The sequence below is a fragment of the Narcine bancroftii genome, chromosome 5 (assembly GCF_036971445.1).
Source record: "Narcine bancroftii isolate sNarBan1 chromosome 5, sNarBan1.hap1, whole genome shotgun sequence".
NCBI classification, from domain to species: domain Eukaryota; kingdom Metazoa; phylum Chordata; class Chondrichthyes; order Torpediniformes; family Narcinidae; genus Narcine; species Narcine bancroftii.
The window spans coordinates 219,756,401-219,774,652 of record NC_091473.1 but is presented as its reverse complement, the minus strand read 5'-3'; the positions used below and the strand labels follow the sequence as shown (position 1 = coordinate 219,774,652).

The 18,252-nt window shown below is 45.2% G+C and overlaps 1 protein-coding gene and 1 long non-coding RNA gene across 5 annotated transcripts in view; one reads left to right on the top strand and one right to left on the bottom strand.

Moving 5' to 3' along the window:
• The window catches only part of LOC138764887 (uncharacterized), a 117,773-nt gene that overhangs the window by 11,228 nt on the left and 88,293 nt on the right, over positions 1-18,252 (bottom strand). The window lies entirely within an intron of this gene.
• The window catches only part of LOC138764882 (zinc-binding protein A33-like), a 48,672-nt gene that overhangs the window by 16,549 nt on the left and 13,871 nt on the right, over positions 1-18,252 (top strand). For 2 of the 4 annotated variants that reach the window (XM_069941312.1, XM_069941311.1), the window contains exons 8-9: positions 6,744-6,830; positions 7,748-7,774. In XM_069941312.1, coding sequence (XP_069797413.1) covers positions 6,744-6,830; positions 7,748-7,774 — 114 coding nt within the window. Of the gene's footprint in view, positions 1-6,743; positions 6,831-7,747; positions 7,775-14,413; positions 18,219-18,252 lie in introns of those variants that run through there. The other 2 variants (XM_069941308.1, XM_069941310.1) reach the window with 2 other exon arrangements.

Below are 18,252 nucleotides of genomic sequence, written 5' to 3'. Positions count from 1 at the left end.
TGGACTTTTAAACTGGAGGATCGAACTGATAATTTATTGAGCAGTTATAACTTGCTGAAGGAAGCGAGCCAGACTGCGGTAAAATGAGGCACGAATCACTGGAGACAAGACAGAGGCCACTGGAGCCACGAGGGAGACTGTTGGAAGTGCTCTACGAGAAGGCAGAAGCCCAAAAGTGGGCTAGCATTGGGGCTAGTCTGAGAGTTAACCCTTTTAGACATGGAATAGGACACTTTGGTGTCCGCAGTTTGGCAGTGGATATTTAAGCACTCACATTTGGCAATGGACATGGCATTTAATTTATTATATTTTTAATTGAATATAATGAATATAAAATTATTAATTTATTATAATTTTAATTAAATATAACAGAATAACATCACCGCACTCCCCTCACTTGTGGTGACATCTCCGCACTCCCCTCTCCCCATGGTGACATCTCCGCACTCCCCTCACCATGTGGTGAAATCCATCTAACTGTTAGCACCAAAATGTCCAGCACCAAACTGTGGGCAGCAAAATTTCTGGCGCCAAATTGTAGACACCAAACTTGGAGGCCAAAATGTCCATCACCCAAATGTGGGCACTGGATCCAAATTCTGTGATCCAGCTCGGTAGACTTATAGCTCTGAGGGCAGAAAGAGATGCTGCTGTTCCTGGCGAGTCTCGAGGAGGGGTCTGTGCATTTATATCTGTGGGAATTGGTGCATAAATGTTTCTGTTGTTACAAAGACCTTCTTCTCTGCAGAGATGGTGAAATGCAGACCCTTCTATCTACCCAGGGAATTCACATCCATGCTGATTACCACAGAATATATTCCACCTTCTGAAAATAAGGGTGAAGCAATGAAAGAGTTTTATGATGCCATCTGTGAAGCCCAGACACCCCAACCTGATAGTTGCATGATTGTAGCTGGAAATTTCAATCACGCCAACCTGAAACTGTTCTATCATGGTTTCAACAGCTGATCAACTTTGCCATCATAGGAGAGAACACCCTGGATCGCATGTACACCAATAACCCAGGTACATACTAGGCTGCCCATCACCCCCATCATGGATACTCGGCTCACATATCCATCCTGTTAACCTGGCAAAAAGCCACTGGTAAAATCAGTTCACAGGGAGATCAGGTCATGGTGGGGTAGTGGTGGTGGGGGCCAGGAACGAGAGCAGCTGTGAGACCATGGACTGAAGCTATTTCAGGGAGGTGGCCACCTACAATGGCCATGTGAACATTGACAAGTGCACAAGCTGTGACAAGTGCATTGATGATGTCACACAGATTAAATCTCCACAACCAGGGACAACTAGAAAGGATGGTTGAATACAGAAATCTGCACTTTCTCAGAGTTCAAGATGCAGCCTTCAGGAAAGGAGACAAGTTGGAACTGAGATCAGCCAGGTCTAAACTCTCCCATGAAATCCAGAAGGCAAAGCGTGGCTACGCACAGAAGATCTTGGTGTTATTTCTTGGACTGTTACCATAATCTTTTTAGTGTTAAACTGGAATCTTGGCATTGTTTTGTCTCTCTCTAAGATGTGCCTTCTGGATTTATTAACATAATCTTCAACCTTGCATAGAGGAAAGGGTTTTGAAATTTAAATCTTTTTTTTCTTTTTTGTTATACACTATTTTAGTGTCTTGAGTGAGCTTTGGAACTTGTACATGATCATTATTGTAATTTTTTTCTGATCTTGTAGCACACATCATAATTGTATTGTTCAATTTTTTTTTATTGTAAAATATCAATATTTTAAAAAGGAAAAGAAGATCCATAATGAGCTGTGCAACACCAGTGACATGTGGCACAGTATCAAAACATTAGCAGATCATAAGACAACCTTGCAAGACAACAGCAATGACATCTCCCTTTAGACAGACTGAACATCTTCTACACGTGGTTCGATGAGAAGAACAGGCTGAAGCCAAATAAAGCTCCTCATGAAGAACAGGCCCTTTGCATAGCTGCAGCCAAGGTGATGAGAATCCTAATCAGGGTGAAGCCACACAAGACAGTGGGAGCAGCCAACATACCCAGTCAGGTATTGCAAGGACTGACGGAGGTCCTTATCGACATCTTCAACATGGACGTCATTACAGCAGTCCATTGTCCCCACAGGTTTCAAGGCAGCCACCATCATCCAGTACCAAAGAGTGTGACAGTAACAGGCCTCAATGACTACCGCCAATGGCAATGACTCCACCATTATGAAATGCTTCGAGTATCTGGTGATGGAATGTATCAAAGTGCACCTTCCAAATCACTGGACCCACTTCAGTTCACCTGCAGACAGAGCCATTCCACTGATGATGCCTTGGACCTCCACTCCGTCATGATCCACCTGAAAAACAATGCCTCAGGTGCCAGGCTGCTGTTCATTGACTTCAGCTTGGCATTTAATGTAATCCTATCCCAGAGGCTCATGGAGAAGCTGTTCTCACTAGAACTTTACACCTTTCTCTGTGACTGGATTCTGGACTTCCTAACAGAAAGATTACAGTCTATCTGGGTTGGCAGCAGAATATCGAGCACCATCACATTGAGCACTTGCACACTTCAGGGCTGTGTGCGCAGCCCACTCCTGCTCACACGACTGCATCGCCAGACTCAGCTCCAACAGTCATCAAATTTGCAGACCAAGGCAGCGTGGTACAAGGATCTCTGTAACTGGAATAGTCAAGGAAGCCTGCTCAAAATGAGATTCTACCATCAGCTCCTGACTTACCACTAGATAGGCTAAAACGTACACGGTTACTTTTACAATTTTAGTGTCAAATTGGATTTTGACTGATGTACGTTTTCGTTAAGGGAAAATTAATTACGGGGAAAGTCACCAGTGCTGTGTGAGCGCTTTCAGATCCAATGACATGTGTGGTTATTCATCTGTTATCGGCGCCCTCTGGTGGATAAACAAATAAAGGTGTGGCTTTTAACAACCTGGAGGTAAATGTGTATGTACTGGGGTCTTGGACCAGTGCACAAAAATACTGGAGAAGCTCAGTAAAGTAACACAATATCAATAAAAAGAAAAGGTCGTTGAACATTTTGGGGCATGAGTTGCATGACCTGCTGTGTTTCTCCTGCACTTTTGTATACTGCATGTTCACACTGTGGTCTGCGCCAATCAGTGAATTCATGTTGGATGTTTGAATACATTGAAGCAGCATCAAGACTATTTTAAAAAAATATCTGTTTTAAAAATATTTCTGTAAGTGAGGCCATTCAGAAGCAGAGATAACTTTGGAAACATTCCAAAGGCTTGGGCTCCGCTTTGAAATCTATCAGTTTCCAGAGGCACATATGGAGTGCGGACCACCCCGAGCAACACATGTCAGTGAATTACAGGGTAAGTCCATTTCTGTTGAAATGGGAAGGCTAATCACACCTGCGATTCAATGTGTTGCAAGTATGGTGCCACACCTCAATGAATATGTCATGTCTCCCTCTTAAATTATAAGTAATTTTCTCCAGGGGAACACAGCTCTGCATCTCTTTGTACAATCATGTTGTGCTTAGCTAAGAGTCAGATTTCCAGGTAACCGTATGCATTTCCTGGCCACCACCAAGGCGACCTTCACGAATTGAATTTGGTGTTTGGATATTCTCGGACTTACATACATAATATCCCTCAGCAGGAACAGTGCTAGATCCTGCGGATTCTCTACCCCTGTAATTTTTTTCAAAATGTCCCCTAATTCTACACAGAAGGGTCTTACTTGGCTACATTCAATGCATAAATGTTCCTGTCTCTATGCTAAATCTAAAACACAATTCAGGGGTTTCTGGTTTAACCTTATGCAATTTTTGCAGTGTAAGGTATAGCTGGTGCAAATATTTATGTCCTGACAGAAGTCAGACCAGCATCGTGTTGTTCCTAGATCTGACTCCCATCTTTGCTTCGCTTTATGGAAACCTGGTTTTGGGCTCGCACTTTGGAATAGGAGATATATAGCTGAGATTAATCTATTGAGATCCCCCTTCGAATTAGAACCTCCATGTCACAACACAGCAGCAGGGCCACAGATGGACGTAATTTGTTCATCATAAAGGATCTTAATTGGAGGTAGCACAAGGTGGTCTTGTTTGATAAGTCAATGTTGTTTTTTAATTGCTCAAATGATATTATGCAGATGATCTCTTACTTTTCATTTTGGACCAGTTGCCTCCCTCCCCTGTGTGATCTCATTACTTCACAATTCAGTCAATTTTCAGGATATAAATTGAATTTGCATAAAAGTGAATTCCTTCCGTTGAATTCTCCTGTATTAATGTATGATGGTTTTCCTTTTAAGATTGTTATAAATCAATGTACCTATTTTGGTATTACAATTACAAAGAATCATAAACATTTTTTTAAGGTGAATTATCTTGCTATATTTAAACAAGTGAGCATTCCCTGACTCATTGGTCACCTTTGCCTACAACTTTAGTTGGCCATAATAATTCTATTAAAATGAATATCTTATCTAAATTTTTATATCTTTTTCAATCTGTTCCAATTTTTGTTTTTGAATCTTTTTTTTACTTACTTGACTCGGCTATATCATCTTACATATGGAAGGGTAAATATCCTTGGCTTTTAAAGTTCTTCTACAGAGATTTAAAAGAGATGGTGGTACGGCTCTGCCTAACTTTAGATTTTACGATTGGGCAGTCATTTTCTGATGTCTTACATTTTGGCCTTGTTTTTTTCGCGCTTATCAGCTCTTCACTTCCATTTTCAACTAAGCTAATAGATAATCCGATTGTTAAACATTTTGTGAGAATTTGGGCAGAGTTTAGAAAACATTTTGCATTTTATAACTTCTCTCATTCAAGCCCTATCGCATCTAATCACTTTTGTCAACCTTCTTTGCATGATGCTATTCTCCAGAAATGGTATACAGAGTGAATTCAAAGTTTTAAGGATCTGTTCATTGATGCATATTTTTTCAAATTTTGAGCAGCTTTCTGCTAAATTTAACCTGCTCAAATCTTAATTTTTTTAGATATTTGCAAATCTGACTTTTTTTGAATCACAGTTTTCTGATTTTCAAAGGGAGTCTGAATCAAATTTTGTATATGAGTTTTTTCTTTTAATGCCTTCTCATAAAGGTTTAATATTTAGTATTTATGTGAAATTGTCATGTTTAAAACAGACTTCACTAGTTAAAATTACAAATGTTTGGGAACAGGTTTTAAATTTGACTATATTTATTTGACTATATTTGTGGATTGGGACACATTTCTTAACTTGGTTAATAGCCCTTCATTATGCACTTGTTATTGTTTATTACAATTTAAGGTGGTGCACAAAGCACATATGTCTAAGGTTAAATTGCCTCATTTTTACCCCAATTTGAGTCCCTGTTGTGACAGGTGTAAGAGTGGAGAAGCGTCATTAATTCATATGTTCTGGACTTGTCCTAGTCTAGAAAAATACTGTAGAGAGGTTTTCTGTACTTTGTTCACAATTTTTAATATAGATTTAGTACCAAATCCTTTGGTTGTCCTCTTCAGTATAATGGATGCGAATGATTCATCTTTGTTCCTGGTTCGGAGTCACGCTATCTCTTTTGTCTCTCTTTTGGCTAGGGATGTGATTTTACTTAAATGGAAGGATGCTGCCCTACCTACTCGTGGTTGTGTGACATTATGTCTTTTTTGAATATGGAAAAGATTTATTATTCAGTTAATAATTCAGATATAAGATTTCAGATGCTGTGGGGTCATTTATGGCTCACTTGCTTATTTTATAATTTCACTTCAATGTATTTGAATTGTCTGACTAGTATCTTTTCCATGTTCTTTATCACATTTTTTTCTCTCCCTTTGTTTTTTTCCTTTCATGTTACTCATGTATAGCATCTTGCAACGCTGTTAAAGATGGGTATTGAATTTTTTTCTTTTTGTTTTGTTTCTCTTTTTTTCTCCTTTTTTTTCCTTTATCTCTATCAATAGTTTTCTTTTTTAAAATATTATGTGGACTATGAATAATGGTTATGTTTTACAATTTATATTTGCTTTTGATATACTGATCATTTTATTAATTATGTATAACTATCCATATCATTTTATTGTATTATAATCTCTATTAAAATTAATAAAAATATTTTAAAAAGAAAAGAAAGAACATTGAAGGGAAACTAAAGAAATATTTGGGAAAGTTCCTCATTATCTCTATGTGAAGGGGTATTAACTAAGTTGGGATATCGCGGGGGAGGTACAGAAGGATACAGAAAATACAAAGGGTGCAGAAGGTGAAGGAAGAATAGGGGTCGGGGAATCTAATCATTGATACTTTGTTCACAATCGCTTCTCTCAAACAATGTCGGTAAGACAGATCTGAGGTTGGGATCCCACAATGATTTTTCCTGCCAGCAGAGACAAGTCGTTTCTTTCTTGTACTTTATCTTTCCAGTTTTTTTCCCCTTGGTATCACTATATTTTCCCACACTGCTCGCACCACTTGTCCACATGCTCCTAAATCTCAGGTATCCCCTCATGAGCCATACTTCTTAGCTCAAATATTTAGTCAGCACTGCACCTAGCGTTATCTTTTCTCTGCATGCGGATTCACGTCACACATTATCTGTACTGGAGAACTGTCCCATTACATTACACTAGACCAAGTTCACCTGGACTCACTGGGCAATTATTCCAAATAGACTGAGTTCAGGATATAATTAACTGAGTATCCCAAACTCACTGCCCAATTAAAATGCACTAACCTCATGTAACCTGTTTTCCTTCCTGCAGGTCCATTCGGATCCCGTCAAGGCAATCTGGTCAGTCAACCTCGGGCGAGGGACCATGCCACCAGGGAATCAACTGAGGGAGATCAAGGTAAATTATCTCCCTCTATTCCTCCATTCCCAGTCCAGAAACTTATTCAGTCCGAATTTGATTAATGATTCCTGTCTTGGGATCATCCTGACTATACCAAATGTTAAAGTGGACCTGAGGTTGCTTGATAAACAAACATAAATACAATTTTCTTTTAATTCACTTTCTAAATCTTGAGAACCCCATTACAGCAAGAAGCGCACTATGACAAGGCAGCTAGTCTCACCCCAAGAGAGAATGCATTGTGGCTTACAAGTTACATATTTATATAGACAAACTTCCAGAACATTTGAACAATCTTTCACCATACATGTTTCTCAGAATTCTCTTGGGATTCATTAGCCATGCCCCTTACCCAATGGTTAATCATCTTTTACTGTTTTTCCCAAATGAAGAGTTCATAATCAGTCTTAGCCTTGATGAAGAATAAACAAGCAAATGGAATGCAGTTAGTGTCCCTTTGTCCCAGTCGACATTTTAAAATTCAAATTCTCAAGTCCATCACCAAAGCACCATCTCCTTGATAGTGTTAATCAAGTTGACCAATCCTAAACTATCATATAATTGTATTATTTTGAATTATTTATACAATTTCCTATTGCTGGTTGGTCTTCACCATTTTGGAGATCTCAGACCTGATGCATGGTTTAACAGCTTACTTTGATTCCTTGAGTTCTTGAAATCAAATCCAGGTTTATCCCCAACTTGATATGTATCGTGCTGTGATGCTGCCTGGCTTGCCGAATGTTTCCAGCAGGTTCCATATTTCTTTTAATATGCAATGCTCGCAGATTCTAGGTCAGAAACAGATGTGTTTCCCCCTCCAAGGTTTGTGTTTCACTGCAGGATTCAGAAATTATTCTCTTATATTGTTGGTCAAAAACTACAATCTTACCATATCCTAATGTTATTTTCAGAATGGAAGAAAATTATCAACTTCAAAGGTAAAATACTAAAAGCCAAAAGGAAAATTGTTGAAAATCACATTTCCAATACTGCCCTACAAGGGAATGTGATGTGGGCTGGCATATCTAATTGGACCAGGCCTCTATTTGTTCATGACAGGTCACTCAATCAGACTTGTTTTGTTTGCATGGAGGTTAATGGATGATGAGGTTTTTCAGTTGGTTGTTTTTCCAGACTCTTTTGTGTAGTCTTCCAAAGGCGCTATTTGCCTTGGCGAGTCTGTTGTCTATCTCATTGTCGATCCTTGCATCTGATGAAATGGTGCAGCCGAGATAGGTAAACTGGTTGACCGTTTTGAGTTTTGTGTGCCCGATAGAGATGTGGGGGGGCTGGTAGTCATGGTGGGGAGCTGGCTGATGGAGGACCTCAGTTTTCTTCAGGCTGACTTCCAGGCCAAACATTTTGGCAGTTTCCGCAAAGCAGGACGTCAAGCGCTGAAGAGCTGGCTCTGAATGGGCAACTAAAGCGGCATCGTCTGCAAAGAGTAGTTCACGGACAAGTTTCTCTTGTGTCTTGGTGTGAGCTTGCAGGCGCCTCAGATTGAAGAGACTGCCATCCGTGCGGTACCGGATGTAAACAGCGTCTTCATTGTTGGGGTCTTTCATGGCTTGGTTCAGCATCATGCTGAAGAAGATTGAAAAGAGGGTTGGTGCGAGAACACAGCCTTGCTTCACGCCATTGTTAATGGAGAAGGGTTCAGAGAGCTCATTGCTGTATCTGACCCGACCTTGTTGGTTTTCGTGCAGTTGGATAATCATGTTGAGGAACTTTGGGGGACATCCGATGCGCTCTAGTATTTGTCACAAAGATAAGCATATACAGAGCCGTTGTCATACCCACACTCCTGTTCGGCTCCGAATCATGGGTCCTCTACCGGCACCACCTAGAACGCTTCCACCAGCGTTGTCTCCGCTCCATCCTCAACATCCATTGGAGCGCTTTCATCCCTAACGTCGAAGTACTCGAGATGGCAGAGGTCGACAGCATCGAGTCCACGCTGCTGAAGATCCAGCTGCGCTGGATGGGTCACGTCTCCAGAATGGAGGACCATCGCCTTCCCAAGATCGTGTTATATGGCGAGCTCTCCACTGGCCACCGTGACAGAGGTGCACCAAAGAAAAGGTACAAGGACTGCCTAAAGAAATCTCTTGGTGCCTGCCACATTGACCACCGCCAGTGGGCTGATATTGCCTCAAACCGTGCATCTTGGCGCCTCACAGTTTGGCGGGCAGCAACCTCCTTTGAAGAAGACCGCAGAGCCCACCTCACTGACAAAAGGCAAAGGAGGAAAAACCCAACACCCAACCCCAACCAACCAATTTTCCCCTGCAACCGTGTCTGCCTGTCCCGCATCGGACTTGTCAGCCACAAACGAGCCTGCAGCTGACGTGGACTTTTTACCCCCTCCATAAATCTTCGTCCGCGAAGCCAAGCCAAAGAATGGATGATGTAAATCAGTGGTTTTCAAACTGCCCCCCTAAACTCACAATCCACCTTCAGCAACCCTATGCCATAAGTACTCTGTGATTAGTAAGGGATTGCTTAAAGTGGTATGTGGGTGAGAAGGGAAGGTTGAGAATTACGGCTCTGGACCCAATTGTTACTGAAATATTTTGCTTGAGAAAAATTGTCATCGGCCCATTTCCTTTGGAGTTTTGAAACCGTGCTCATAATGAGTCAATTAGGTACGATTAAAACAGTGGTTTTCAAACATTTTTTTTCCACTCACATACCACCTGAAACAATCCCTTACTAATCATAGAGTATTTATGACATTGGGATTGCTTTGTGAGTTTAAAGGGGCAGTTTGAAAACCACTAATGTAAATGAATGTTTGAAATATTTGATAGTTAAAAATAAATTTAGAGCAATATAGTCCATATCAAGTGGATACACCAGAAAATTAGAGCCATGCTTTTTGTGTGGGAAATAAAGGGATAAACGCATGAGGCTCATTCAAATTGATGCAGTTGCACCAAAAAACACCTGTGGCTAGATAGGATCAACTAACTAATATGGCTGCACATATTGATTAGGGATAGAAGATATAAAGTTAGGGCTGGGAGTACAAATTATAATAATGTAAAGGAAGCTACACAAAATGAAACTCGCAATCACCACGTTGGAGGTTTCAATTATTGTTTTTTTTCAAACTCCTTGCGCGCCCCTTTTAGGTCGGCGTGAGCTCCTCCCCCATATAGGCGGTGATGTCATCACACTCGCCCGAGGCACGCTCTCTATTCAAACCATGTGGCATGGAGGTCCCCCGACGGTGCCAACTTCTCGCGGCTGCCCCACTGGTGCGGCGGTACAAACGGGGCCAGTTCACCATGAGTATGTGTGCTGCCACACAACCCACCCAAAACTGGTTTATGTGTCTCGCTGCCTGGGCGGCCGGTCTCGGTGTTTCAGTTAGGCCGTTGCTACCTGAGGTCCAGATGTGCCACCTTGAGGTGTTCGACCATGAACAGTTCCCCCTTGCCCCCAATGTCCAAGGTGAACATCTTGCCTGATCACTGGAGGACTTTGTAGGGGCCTTTGTAAGGGCACTGCAGGGGCGCGGTGTGCGGACTGCGCCGGATGAAAACATACACGGCTGTGTCCAGCTCCTTGGGAAAATAGGATGGCCAGCTGCCATGGTGGTATGGAGGTGGGAGCACTAGTGAGGCGAGCTTACCTTGCCAACAAGGTCTGACCATCTGCTGCAGAGCCGGCGTCTGGGCCAAATAACTGTCTGGGTAGCGACAGCGGCGCGCCCTGAACCAACTCTGCAGATGATACCTGCAAGTCCTCTTTGGAGCCGTTCTGATGCTGAGCAGAACCCAGGGCAACTCGTCCATCCAACCGAGACCAGTGAGGCAAGCTATGAGGGCCGATTTTAGGTGTCAGTGGAAACGCTATGGTATGCGGTGGTGTGGTGGAACTTGAGCCCCAAGAGGCTCGCCAACTGTGACCAGAGGGCGGACGTAAATTGAGCAGAATGGTCGCTCGTCACGTGCACCGGGACCCCGAACCTAGCAATCCAGTGGGCGAGTAAGTTCCTGGCGCAGGACTCGGCGGAAGTGTCCTTCAGTGGAATGGCTTCCGGCCACCTCATCGCGTGGTCGACTACTGTCAACAAGTAGCGGGCGTCCTTGGACACCGGCAGAGGGCCCACGATGTTGATGTGAATGTGTTGGAATCTTTTGGCCGTTTTGTCGAACTGCTGTACTGGGGCCTTTGCATGGTGATAAATTTTGGAGGTCTGGCACTGCGTGCAGTTTCTCGCCATCTGGGCTACTTGCTTCTTGAGGCCATGCCACACAAAACGCTCCGCTACCATACGAACTGAGGTCTTGACCGAGGGGTTAACCAAATCATGGACCATGCTGAAAGCCTGAATCCTCCAGTGCAGCAGAATTACAGGGCATGGCGAGCCAGTGGAAACATCACAGAGCAGCATGTCGAGACTGCCTGGCAATTTGAGGTCCCGTAGCTGGAGCCCTGTAATGTCGGTGCAGAGGGCTTGTGTTTCCGCATCCTCCCTCTGTGGCTGCGCTAGCTGGTCATAGTCCAGGCCAGGGGTAAGGCTGTGGATGGCGAGCCGTGAAAGCGTGTCTGCCATGACATTGTTCTTACCCGCTCGGTGTCAGATGTCGGAGGTGAACTCCAACACATAGGATAGATGCCGCTCCTGGCGAACCGACCAGGAATCCTTTGCCATAGAGAGGGCCTGAGTGAATGATTTGTGGTTGGTGAACACAGTGAATGGCCTGCCCTCCAGGAAATATTGGAAATGTCTGATGGCCAGGTACAGAGCCAGGAGTTCCCTGTCGAAGGCACTGTACTTTAGTTCCGGGTGGCGGAGGTGCCTACTGAAAAAGGCAAGCAGGCCCCACTGGCTGTTGATCCATTGCGCCAGGACGCCCCCGATTGCCATAGCCGATGCATCCACTGAGAGTACGGTGTGAGCATCTGGCCGTGGGTGGGCTAGTAGAGTGGCGCTTGCCAGGGTGTCTTTCGTTGTAGTGAAAGCACTCTTGGCCTCTTCTGCCCATTCCGGGGATCAGTGCGAACAATGGTCGCATGATGCGAGCCACCCCTAGCCACCCCCAGGATGAACAGGTGATAAAAGTTGACCATGCGGACGAACTCCTGTAGGCCCTTGAGGGTGGTGGACCTCAGGAACTGGTGAATGGCTGCGACCTTTTCTGGTGCTGGGGCAGCTCCGGCCGCCGAGATGGTATGGCCCAGGGACTGCTTACTGAGCTGGCACTTGGCCACATTGACTGTGAGGCCGAACTCTGCCATGCAGGTGAACAGTGCACAGAGATGGACTTTGTGCTCGTCGTGGCCCCGACTGGCGATGAGGATGTCGCCAAGATAGATGAACACGAAGTCCAAGTCTCTGCCCATCGCATCCATCAGGCGTTGGAAGGTTTGAGCCGCGTTTTTGAGGCTGAAAGGCATCCGTAGGAACTCGAAGAGGCCGAACGGGATGACGATTGCGGTCTTGCCGATGTCGTCGGGGTGGACCGGAATTTGGTGGTACCAGGTTGACCTTCGAGAAAACATGGGCACCATGTAAGTTGGCCAAAATGTCCTGAATGAGCGGGATGGGTTATCGGTCCAGTGTGGTCACATTGTTGAGGCGATGGTAGTCCCCGCAAGGCTGCCAAACCCCGGAAGTCTTGGGGACCATGTGGAGGGGCTATCTGATCTACAGACAATTGCTAGTTCCTGCAGTCAGGAGAATTCCTCCTTGGCCATTTGCAGCTTCTCGGGGGGAACAACCACCTGGCTTTGACATGGAGAGGGGAGCCCTGGGTCGAGATGTGGAGGCAGACTCCATGTTGGGGCACGGCGGAAGTGAACTGCGGCTGCAGGATGGAGGGGAACTCGTTGAGAATACAGGAGTATTCGCACGCGTCTGTGGAATCAAGGCGTACGGACTGGAAGGTGCAGGCAGTAACCAACCACTAACAGGCCGTGCGCTTAGAGGAAATTAACCCCCAACAGTGCCGTGCCCAGCGAGGCCAGCACGAGCTTCGAGCAGAACTTGTCCTTTCCAATCTGGATCTGTGCTCTGCGAGTGCCAAAAGTCCTAATGGAGGATCCGTTGGCCACCCATGGAGTAGGGCCCCGTGCGCGGGTGTGGGTCTCAAGGGCGGACGGGGTGAGCACGCTCAGTTCAGCTCCGGTGTCTACTAGGAACCTTGGCCAGTGGACTTGTCGGTCATGTGCAGGAGGCTGTTCACATTGCCAGCTGCTGCAGCCATTAACAGCGGCTGGCCGAGTCATTTCCTTGAAACCTACAGGGCTGTCTGCACTTGGGGGCTTGAGCCCCAGGGTTGATGGTAGAAACACCAATTGGGGTGGTGTTCTTCCAGCTTGTGCTTGGGGGCCGCTTGCGGCTGACTGGGCCCTGGGTGGGTGACCTGGCTGAGGACGGCCTCGTTTTCTCACTTGGTCCACCAGAGGACATCGGCGCGGGCTGCAACTCGTTGTGAATCGGAGAAGTCCTCATCTGCCAGCAGGAGTTATATATCCTCAGGCATTTGTTTGAGGAAAATTTGCTGGCAAAAGAAACAGGGTTTGTGGTCCTCTGCTAACGCCAGCATCTCATCCATGAGGGCAGATGGTGTTCTGTCTCCCAGCCCATCCAGGTGTAGGAGTCTGGAGGCGCACTGCTTCAGGGAGAGGCCGAAGGTTCCGAGAAGGAGGTTCTTGAGGGCAAGGAATTTACCTTCCTCCAGTGGGTTGTGGATGAGGTCGTCCACCCAGGCCGCAGTCTCTTCGTCGAGTTCGCTCATGACATGGTAGAATCTCGTGGCATCTGATGAGATGTGTTGGAGGCGAAACTGCGCTTCCACCTCCCCGAACCAAGGAGCAATGTATCCAGAAGGGGGGCAGTTTCACCATGACTGCGTTGATCTCTGAGGAATCCATAGCAAAAGGCCATAAAACTGTCTGGCCCCATCGGGGTCACCAATGTAGCGGCAGCTACACGAAATGAAACTTGCAACCACCACGTTGAAGGTTTCAACAACATTTTTTTCAAACTCCACACACGCCCCTTTAAGGGCAGCGTGAGCTCCGCCCCCGTGTAGGCAGTGATTTCATCACGCTCGCCCAAGGCACACGCTCTCTTCAAAGCACGTGGCACAAAGGTCCCCCGACAGCACCGTCTTATTGCGGCTGCCCCAACAGCACGGCGGTACAAGCGGGGCCGGTTCGCCACGAGTATGTGCTCCACCACAATGATATTTAATTACAAGAATATTTCGAGTGATTGAATTTCTCAAATTTCTTTCTATTTTCTTGTTCTTTTAAATGTCTTTATGTATTGAAGGTAATTCCAAAATAATTTGGTATGAAAATATTTTGTTATTATTTCTCTTCATTGAAATTGCCACTTCTTCTGAGCATGGAGGAGTGTGTACAGGAAATAAACGGGGGTTACTTTTCAAATTAGACTTCATCTATTGAGGGATGGCATTTGTAAATGTTTTAATTCAGAAGACCTGGCCAAAAATTTCCTGGTTTTGCTGTCACTGGGACCATTTGATACTGAGGTTGATGGATGAGCTGATGCCAGAGGTGAGAATAACACTCATTTTCCCTTTTGTTTGTCTTAGTAACTGTGCTGCTGGACCAATACACAGCCGACCCTCGATTCACCGTGTCCAAGAATTTGACCAGCATTTGCTGGGATAAAGCATTGGAGGGTGACCCCATCTCCAGGAAGAAGCACTCTAATACGTGGACGGTGTGGGGGGCAGAGGGATTTGCAGGAGGTTGCAAGTACTGGGAAGTGGTTGTGAGTCCAGGCACAGTGTGGAGCGTGGGCCTGGCCAAGCAGCACTTGGCCACGGGCCGGTGGAACAGGCTGCTACCACGGGATGGTTACTGGACATTAATGCTGTGGAATATAAAGTCACCAGGTCATGGTCTCCGCACCTTGGGATCATCCATAATCATCATCCAGCTGAATAAGGTGGGGGTTTACCTGGACTACGAGGAAGGGAGAATCTCTTTCTTCAACCCAGATAACTCTACCCACCTCTACAGCTATAATGATAAATTCACCAACCAACTCTTCCCTATCTTTAAGCTTTGGGTTGGCTCCATTGAAGAGGCCATTTTGACCATTTGGTAGACAGAGCCCACGCAAACCCACAAACCCAATTAACAGTTCCACAGATTCCATGAAGTAATATCTGTAGGTCACTCAACTCCCTTGACAATTGTACTCTTGAAATTATGTTCAACCAATACTGACCTGTCTATAGTCGGTTGATGGATTATCTCAATACTGGACTGAATACTGCGAGCATGATCTTGGAAAACCCTTGAATGGCCACATTTCCCTTGGCTCTCTGTCACATGTTCTTTTGCTCTCTTTCTCATTCACTCACTCTCTCTCACTTTTGCATCCTTATTTTTCTATTACTTTTAATACCTCCTTCTCCCCACAACAGGCCTGAATTAACCATTAAGCAAAATAAACACATGCTTAGGGCATGAAAGGAAAGGGGGCACCACAGAGTTTATTCCAGTGCCAGATTAACCAGCTGAACTAGGGCCCCACAAACCCACAATCAATGAAAAAATATAAATATATATACAGGTTATATCTAATATAGTTGTGGGGTCTGGTCTGGAATAAAACTGAATGTTTAATCTATTATTTCACATTCAGAACTTACTGAGTCTTAATGTCTTATACAATGAAATGGTCGAGGGCTATGCTTAGGACATCAGTTGGCCTTAGTCCAGGCCTGCCCCACACTTTCTATTTCTGTTTAATTGCCTGAGTATCTTACTGTCGTTGTTTTGTTTCTATTGTTTCTGTTTTCTCCACATTGAATTCATTTTCCGACATTTACTCTCTCCGGATCTACTTTTGTTTCCATTATTTCTCTTGCTGTTTGCCCTTTCCTCTGGCCCTTCCACCAATTCCCGCTAAATGTGTTCACTGAACTCCCCAAGTTTTGAGTTGGTTCACTTTCCGCCATGCCCTGTTCCTGTCATATCTGTGATCTCCTTCAGCTCTGCCAATATCTGTGCTACTCTGATTTGGCCTCAGGATTATGTTGAAATGTTCCACCGGTGTGAGTCATGCCTTCAGCACCCAATGTACTCCGGATACTATAGGTCCTCCAGCTTTCTTTCCCTTAAGTTAATCCTTTATCGTAACTTTTCAATATTTTGTTCAAGAGCAAAACACGAGAATCTACAGACACTGTGATTGAAGTAAAAACACAATGCTGGAGAAATTCGCAGGTCATACAGTGCACTTTACAGAGCAAAGATAAAGGTACATAACCAACTTTTTGGGCTTGAACCCTTCATCAAGGAATGACAAAATGTAGATAGGCGCTGGAACAAAATGGTTTGGGGGCGGGGGACGAGCGCAGTCCCGCTAGAAGGAGGTCAGGATAAGGAAAGGAAGTCACACCAGCAAACAGGGGATGGGGGAAGGGAGTGGAGAGCTGGAGGAAAGAAGTGAGAGGCAATGGAAGAACAGAGAGTAGGCTCGCTGAAACCTAAGAAATGATGTCAATGCAATCCGGTTGGAGAGTTCCAAGATGGAAAACTGTGTTGCTCTTCCTATTTATGGATGGTATTGATATGACAGTACAGGGTAGTAAGGCCATAGACAGATATATCAACATGGGAGTGGGGGGCACAGAACTGAAATGGTTGGTCACTGGGAGATTGTTGTTACTGAAGAAGACAGGGAAGGGACTCAGTGAGCAATCTCCTAGTCTGCATCTAGTCTCTCCGATGTAGAAAAGGCAGCATTGGAGCACTGGATGCAGAAGATGACTCCTGTGGGTACCCAAGTGAATTGTTGTTTCACTTGAAAGGATGGTTTGGGGCCCCAAATGGTGGTGAGGGAGGAAGTATGGGCATGTGCGGCAAGGGTGCAATTCATGGCAAGGGATGAGTGGACAAGGGAGTCACAGAGGGAGTGATTCTTACAAAGTCCAAGAGGGGAGGTGAGGGGAAGATGTGTCTGATGTTGGGATCATGTTGGAGGTGGCAGAGATTACAGAGGATAATGTGTAGATTGAGACAGGTTTGTTACTGGCAAAGATTTGCTTGGTACTTGAAAGGTAAAATTTTGAGAGTATGAGATTTCTATGTTCTTATCAGAAGAAGCTCGTTAACTTCATTAACTTTGCTGCCAACTTCCACCCAGACCACTAATTCAATTGGTCCATCTCCAGCGACACTCTCCACTTTCTTGATCTCTCTGGCTCCATCTCAGGAAACAAGCTTTCCACAGACATATTTTACAAACCCACTAACTCCCACAACTACACCTCTTCACACACAGTCCCCTGCAAGGATTCTATTCTTTTCTCTCAATTTCTCTGTCTCTGCTATATCTGTTTCCAAGATGATGTCTTCCGGTCCAGATCATCCAAAATGACCTCTTTCTTCTACAAACATGGCTTCCTCTCCACCACTATCAGCTCAGTCCTTACCCACATCTTCTCTATTTCTCGGTCATCTGCCCTGGTCCCCTCTACCCACAGACACCACCAATACAGGATTCTCCTTGCCCTCACCTACCACCTTACCAGCTTCCACATCCAATATGATCCCACCACCAGACACATCTTTCCCTCTCCTCCCCTCTCTGTCTTCTGTAAGGACCTCTGTGACTCCCTTGTCCACTCATCCCTTCCCATTAATCGCACTCTTGGCACCTTCCTCTGCAGCCACAAGAAGTACCACACATTTGCCCACACCTCCTCACATGCCACCATTTAGGGCTTCAAAGAGTCCTTTCAAGTGAAGCAATACTTCACTTGTGTATCCATGGGAGTCATCTATTGCATCCAGTGCTCCCATTGTGGCCTTCTCTACATCAGAGAGACTGGATGCAGACTGGGAGATCGCTTCGCTGAGCACCTTCACTCTCTCTGCACTAGTGACAGGGATCTCCCAGTGACCAACTATTTCAATTTCTCCCCCCCCCTCCCATTCACTTGCTGATATGTCTGTCCATGGCCTCATTACTGTCAAACCTAGGCCACCTGTAAATTGGAGGAGCAACACAATTTTCCATCTGGGCACTCTCCAACTGGATGACATTAACATCTACTCTCCTGTTTCTCCTCATTCTCTCTCCCTTCCCATTTTTTATGTCTTCTTTCCTCCACCTCTTCATCTCCCTCTCTCTCCATTCACAGAGCCTCCCCTCCCCCTCCACCACCACTTTCTGTTGTGCCCTCCTTCCTTTATCCAGCTATTACCTCCTGCCTGTGAGACTGTGCTCCTCCCCCCAAACCACTTTATTCAGGTGCCTGCCTACATTTTGTCATACCTTGATGAAGCATCGAGTCCACGCTGCTGAAGATCCAGCTGCGCTGGATGGGTCACGTCTCCAGAATGGAGGACCATCGCCTTCCCAAGATCGTGTTATATGGCGAGCTCTCCACTGGCCACCGTGACAGAGGTG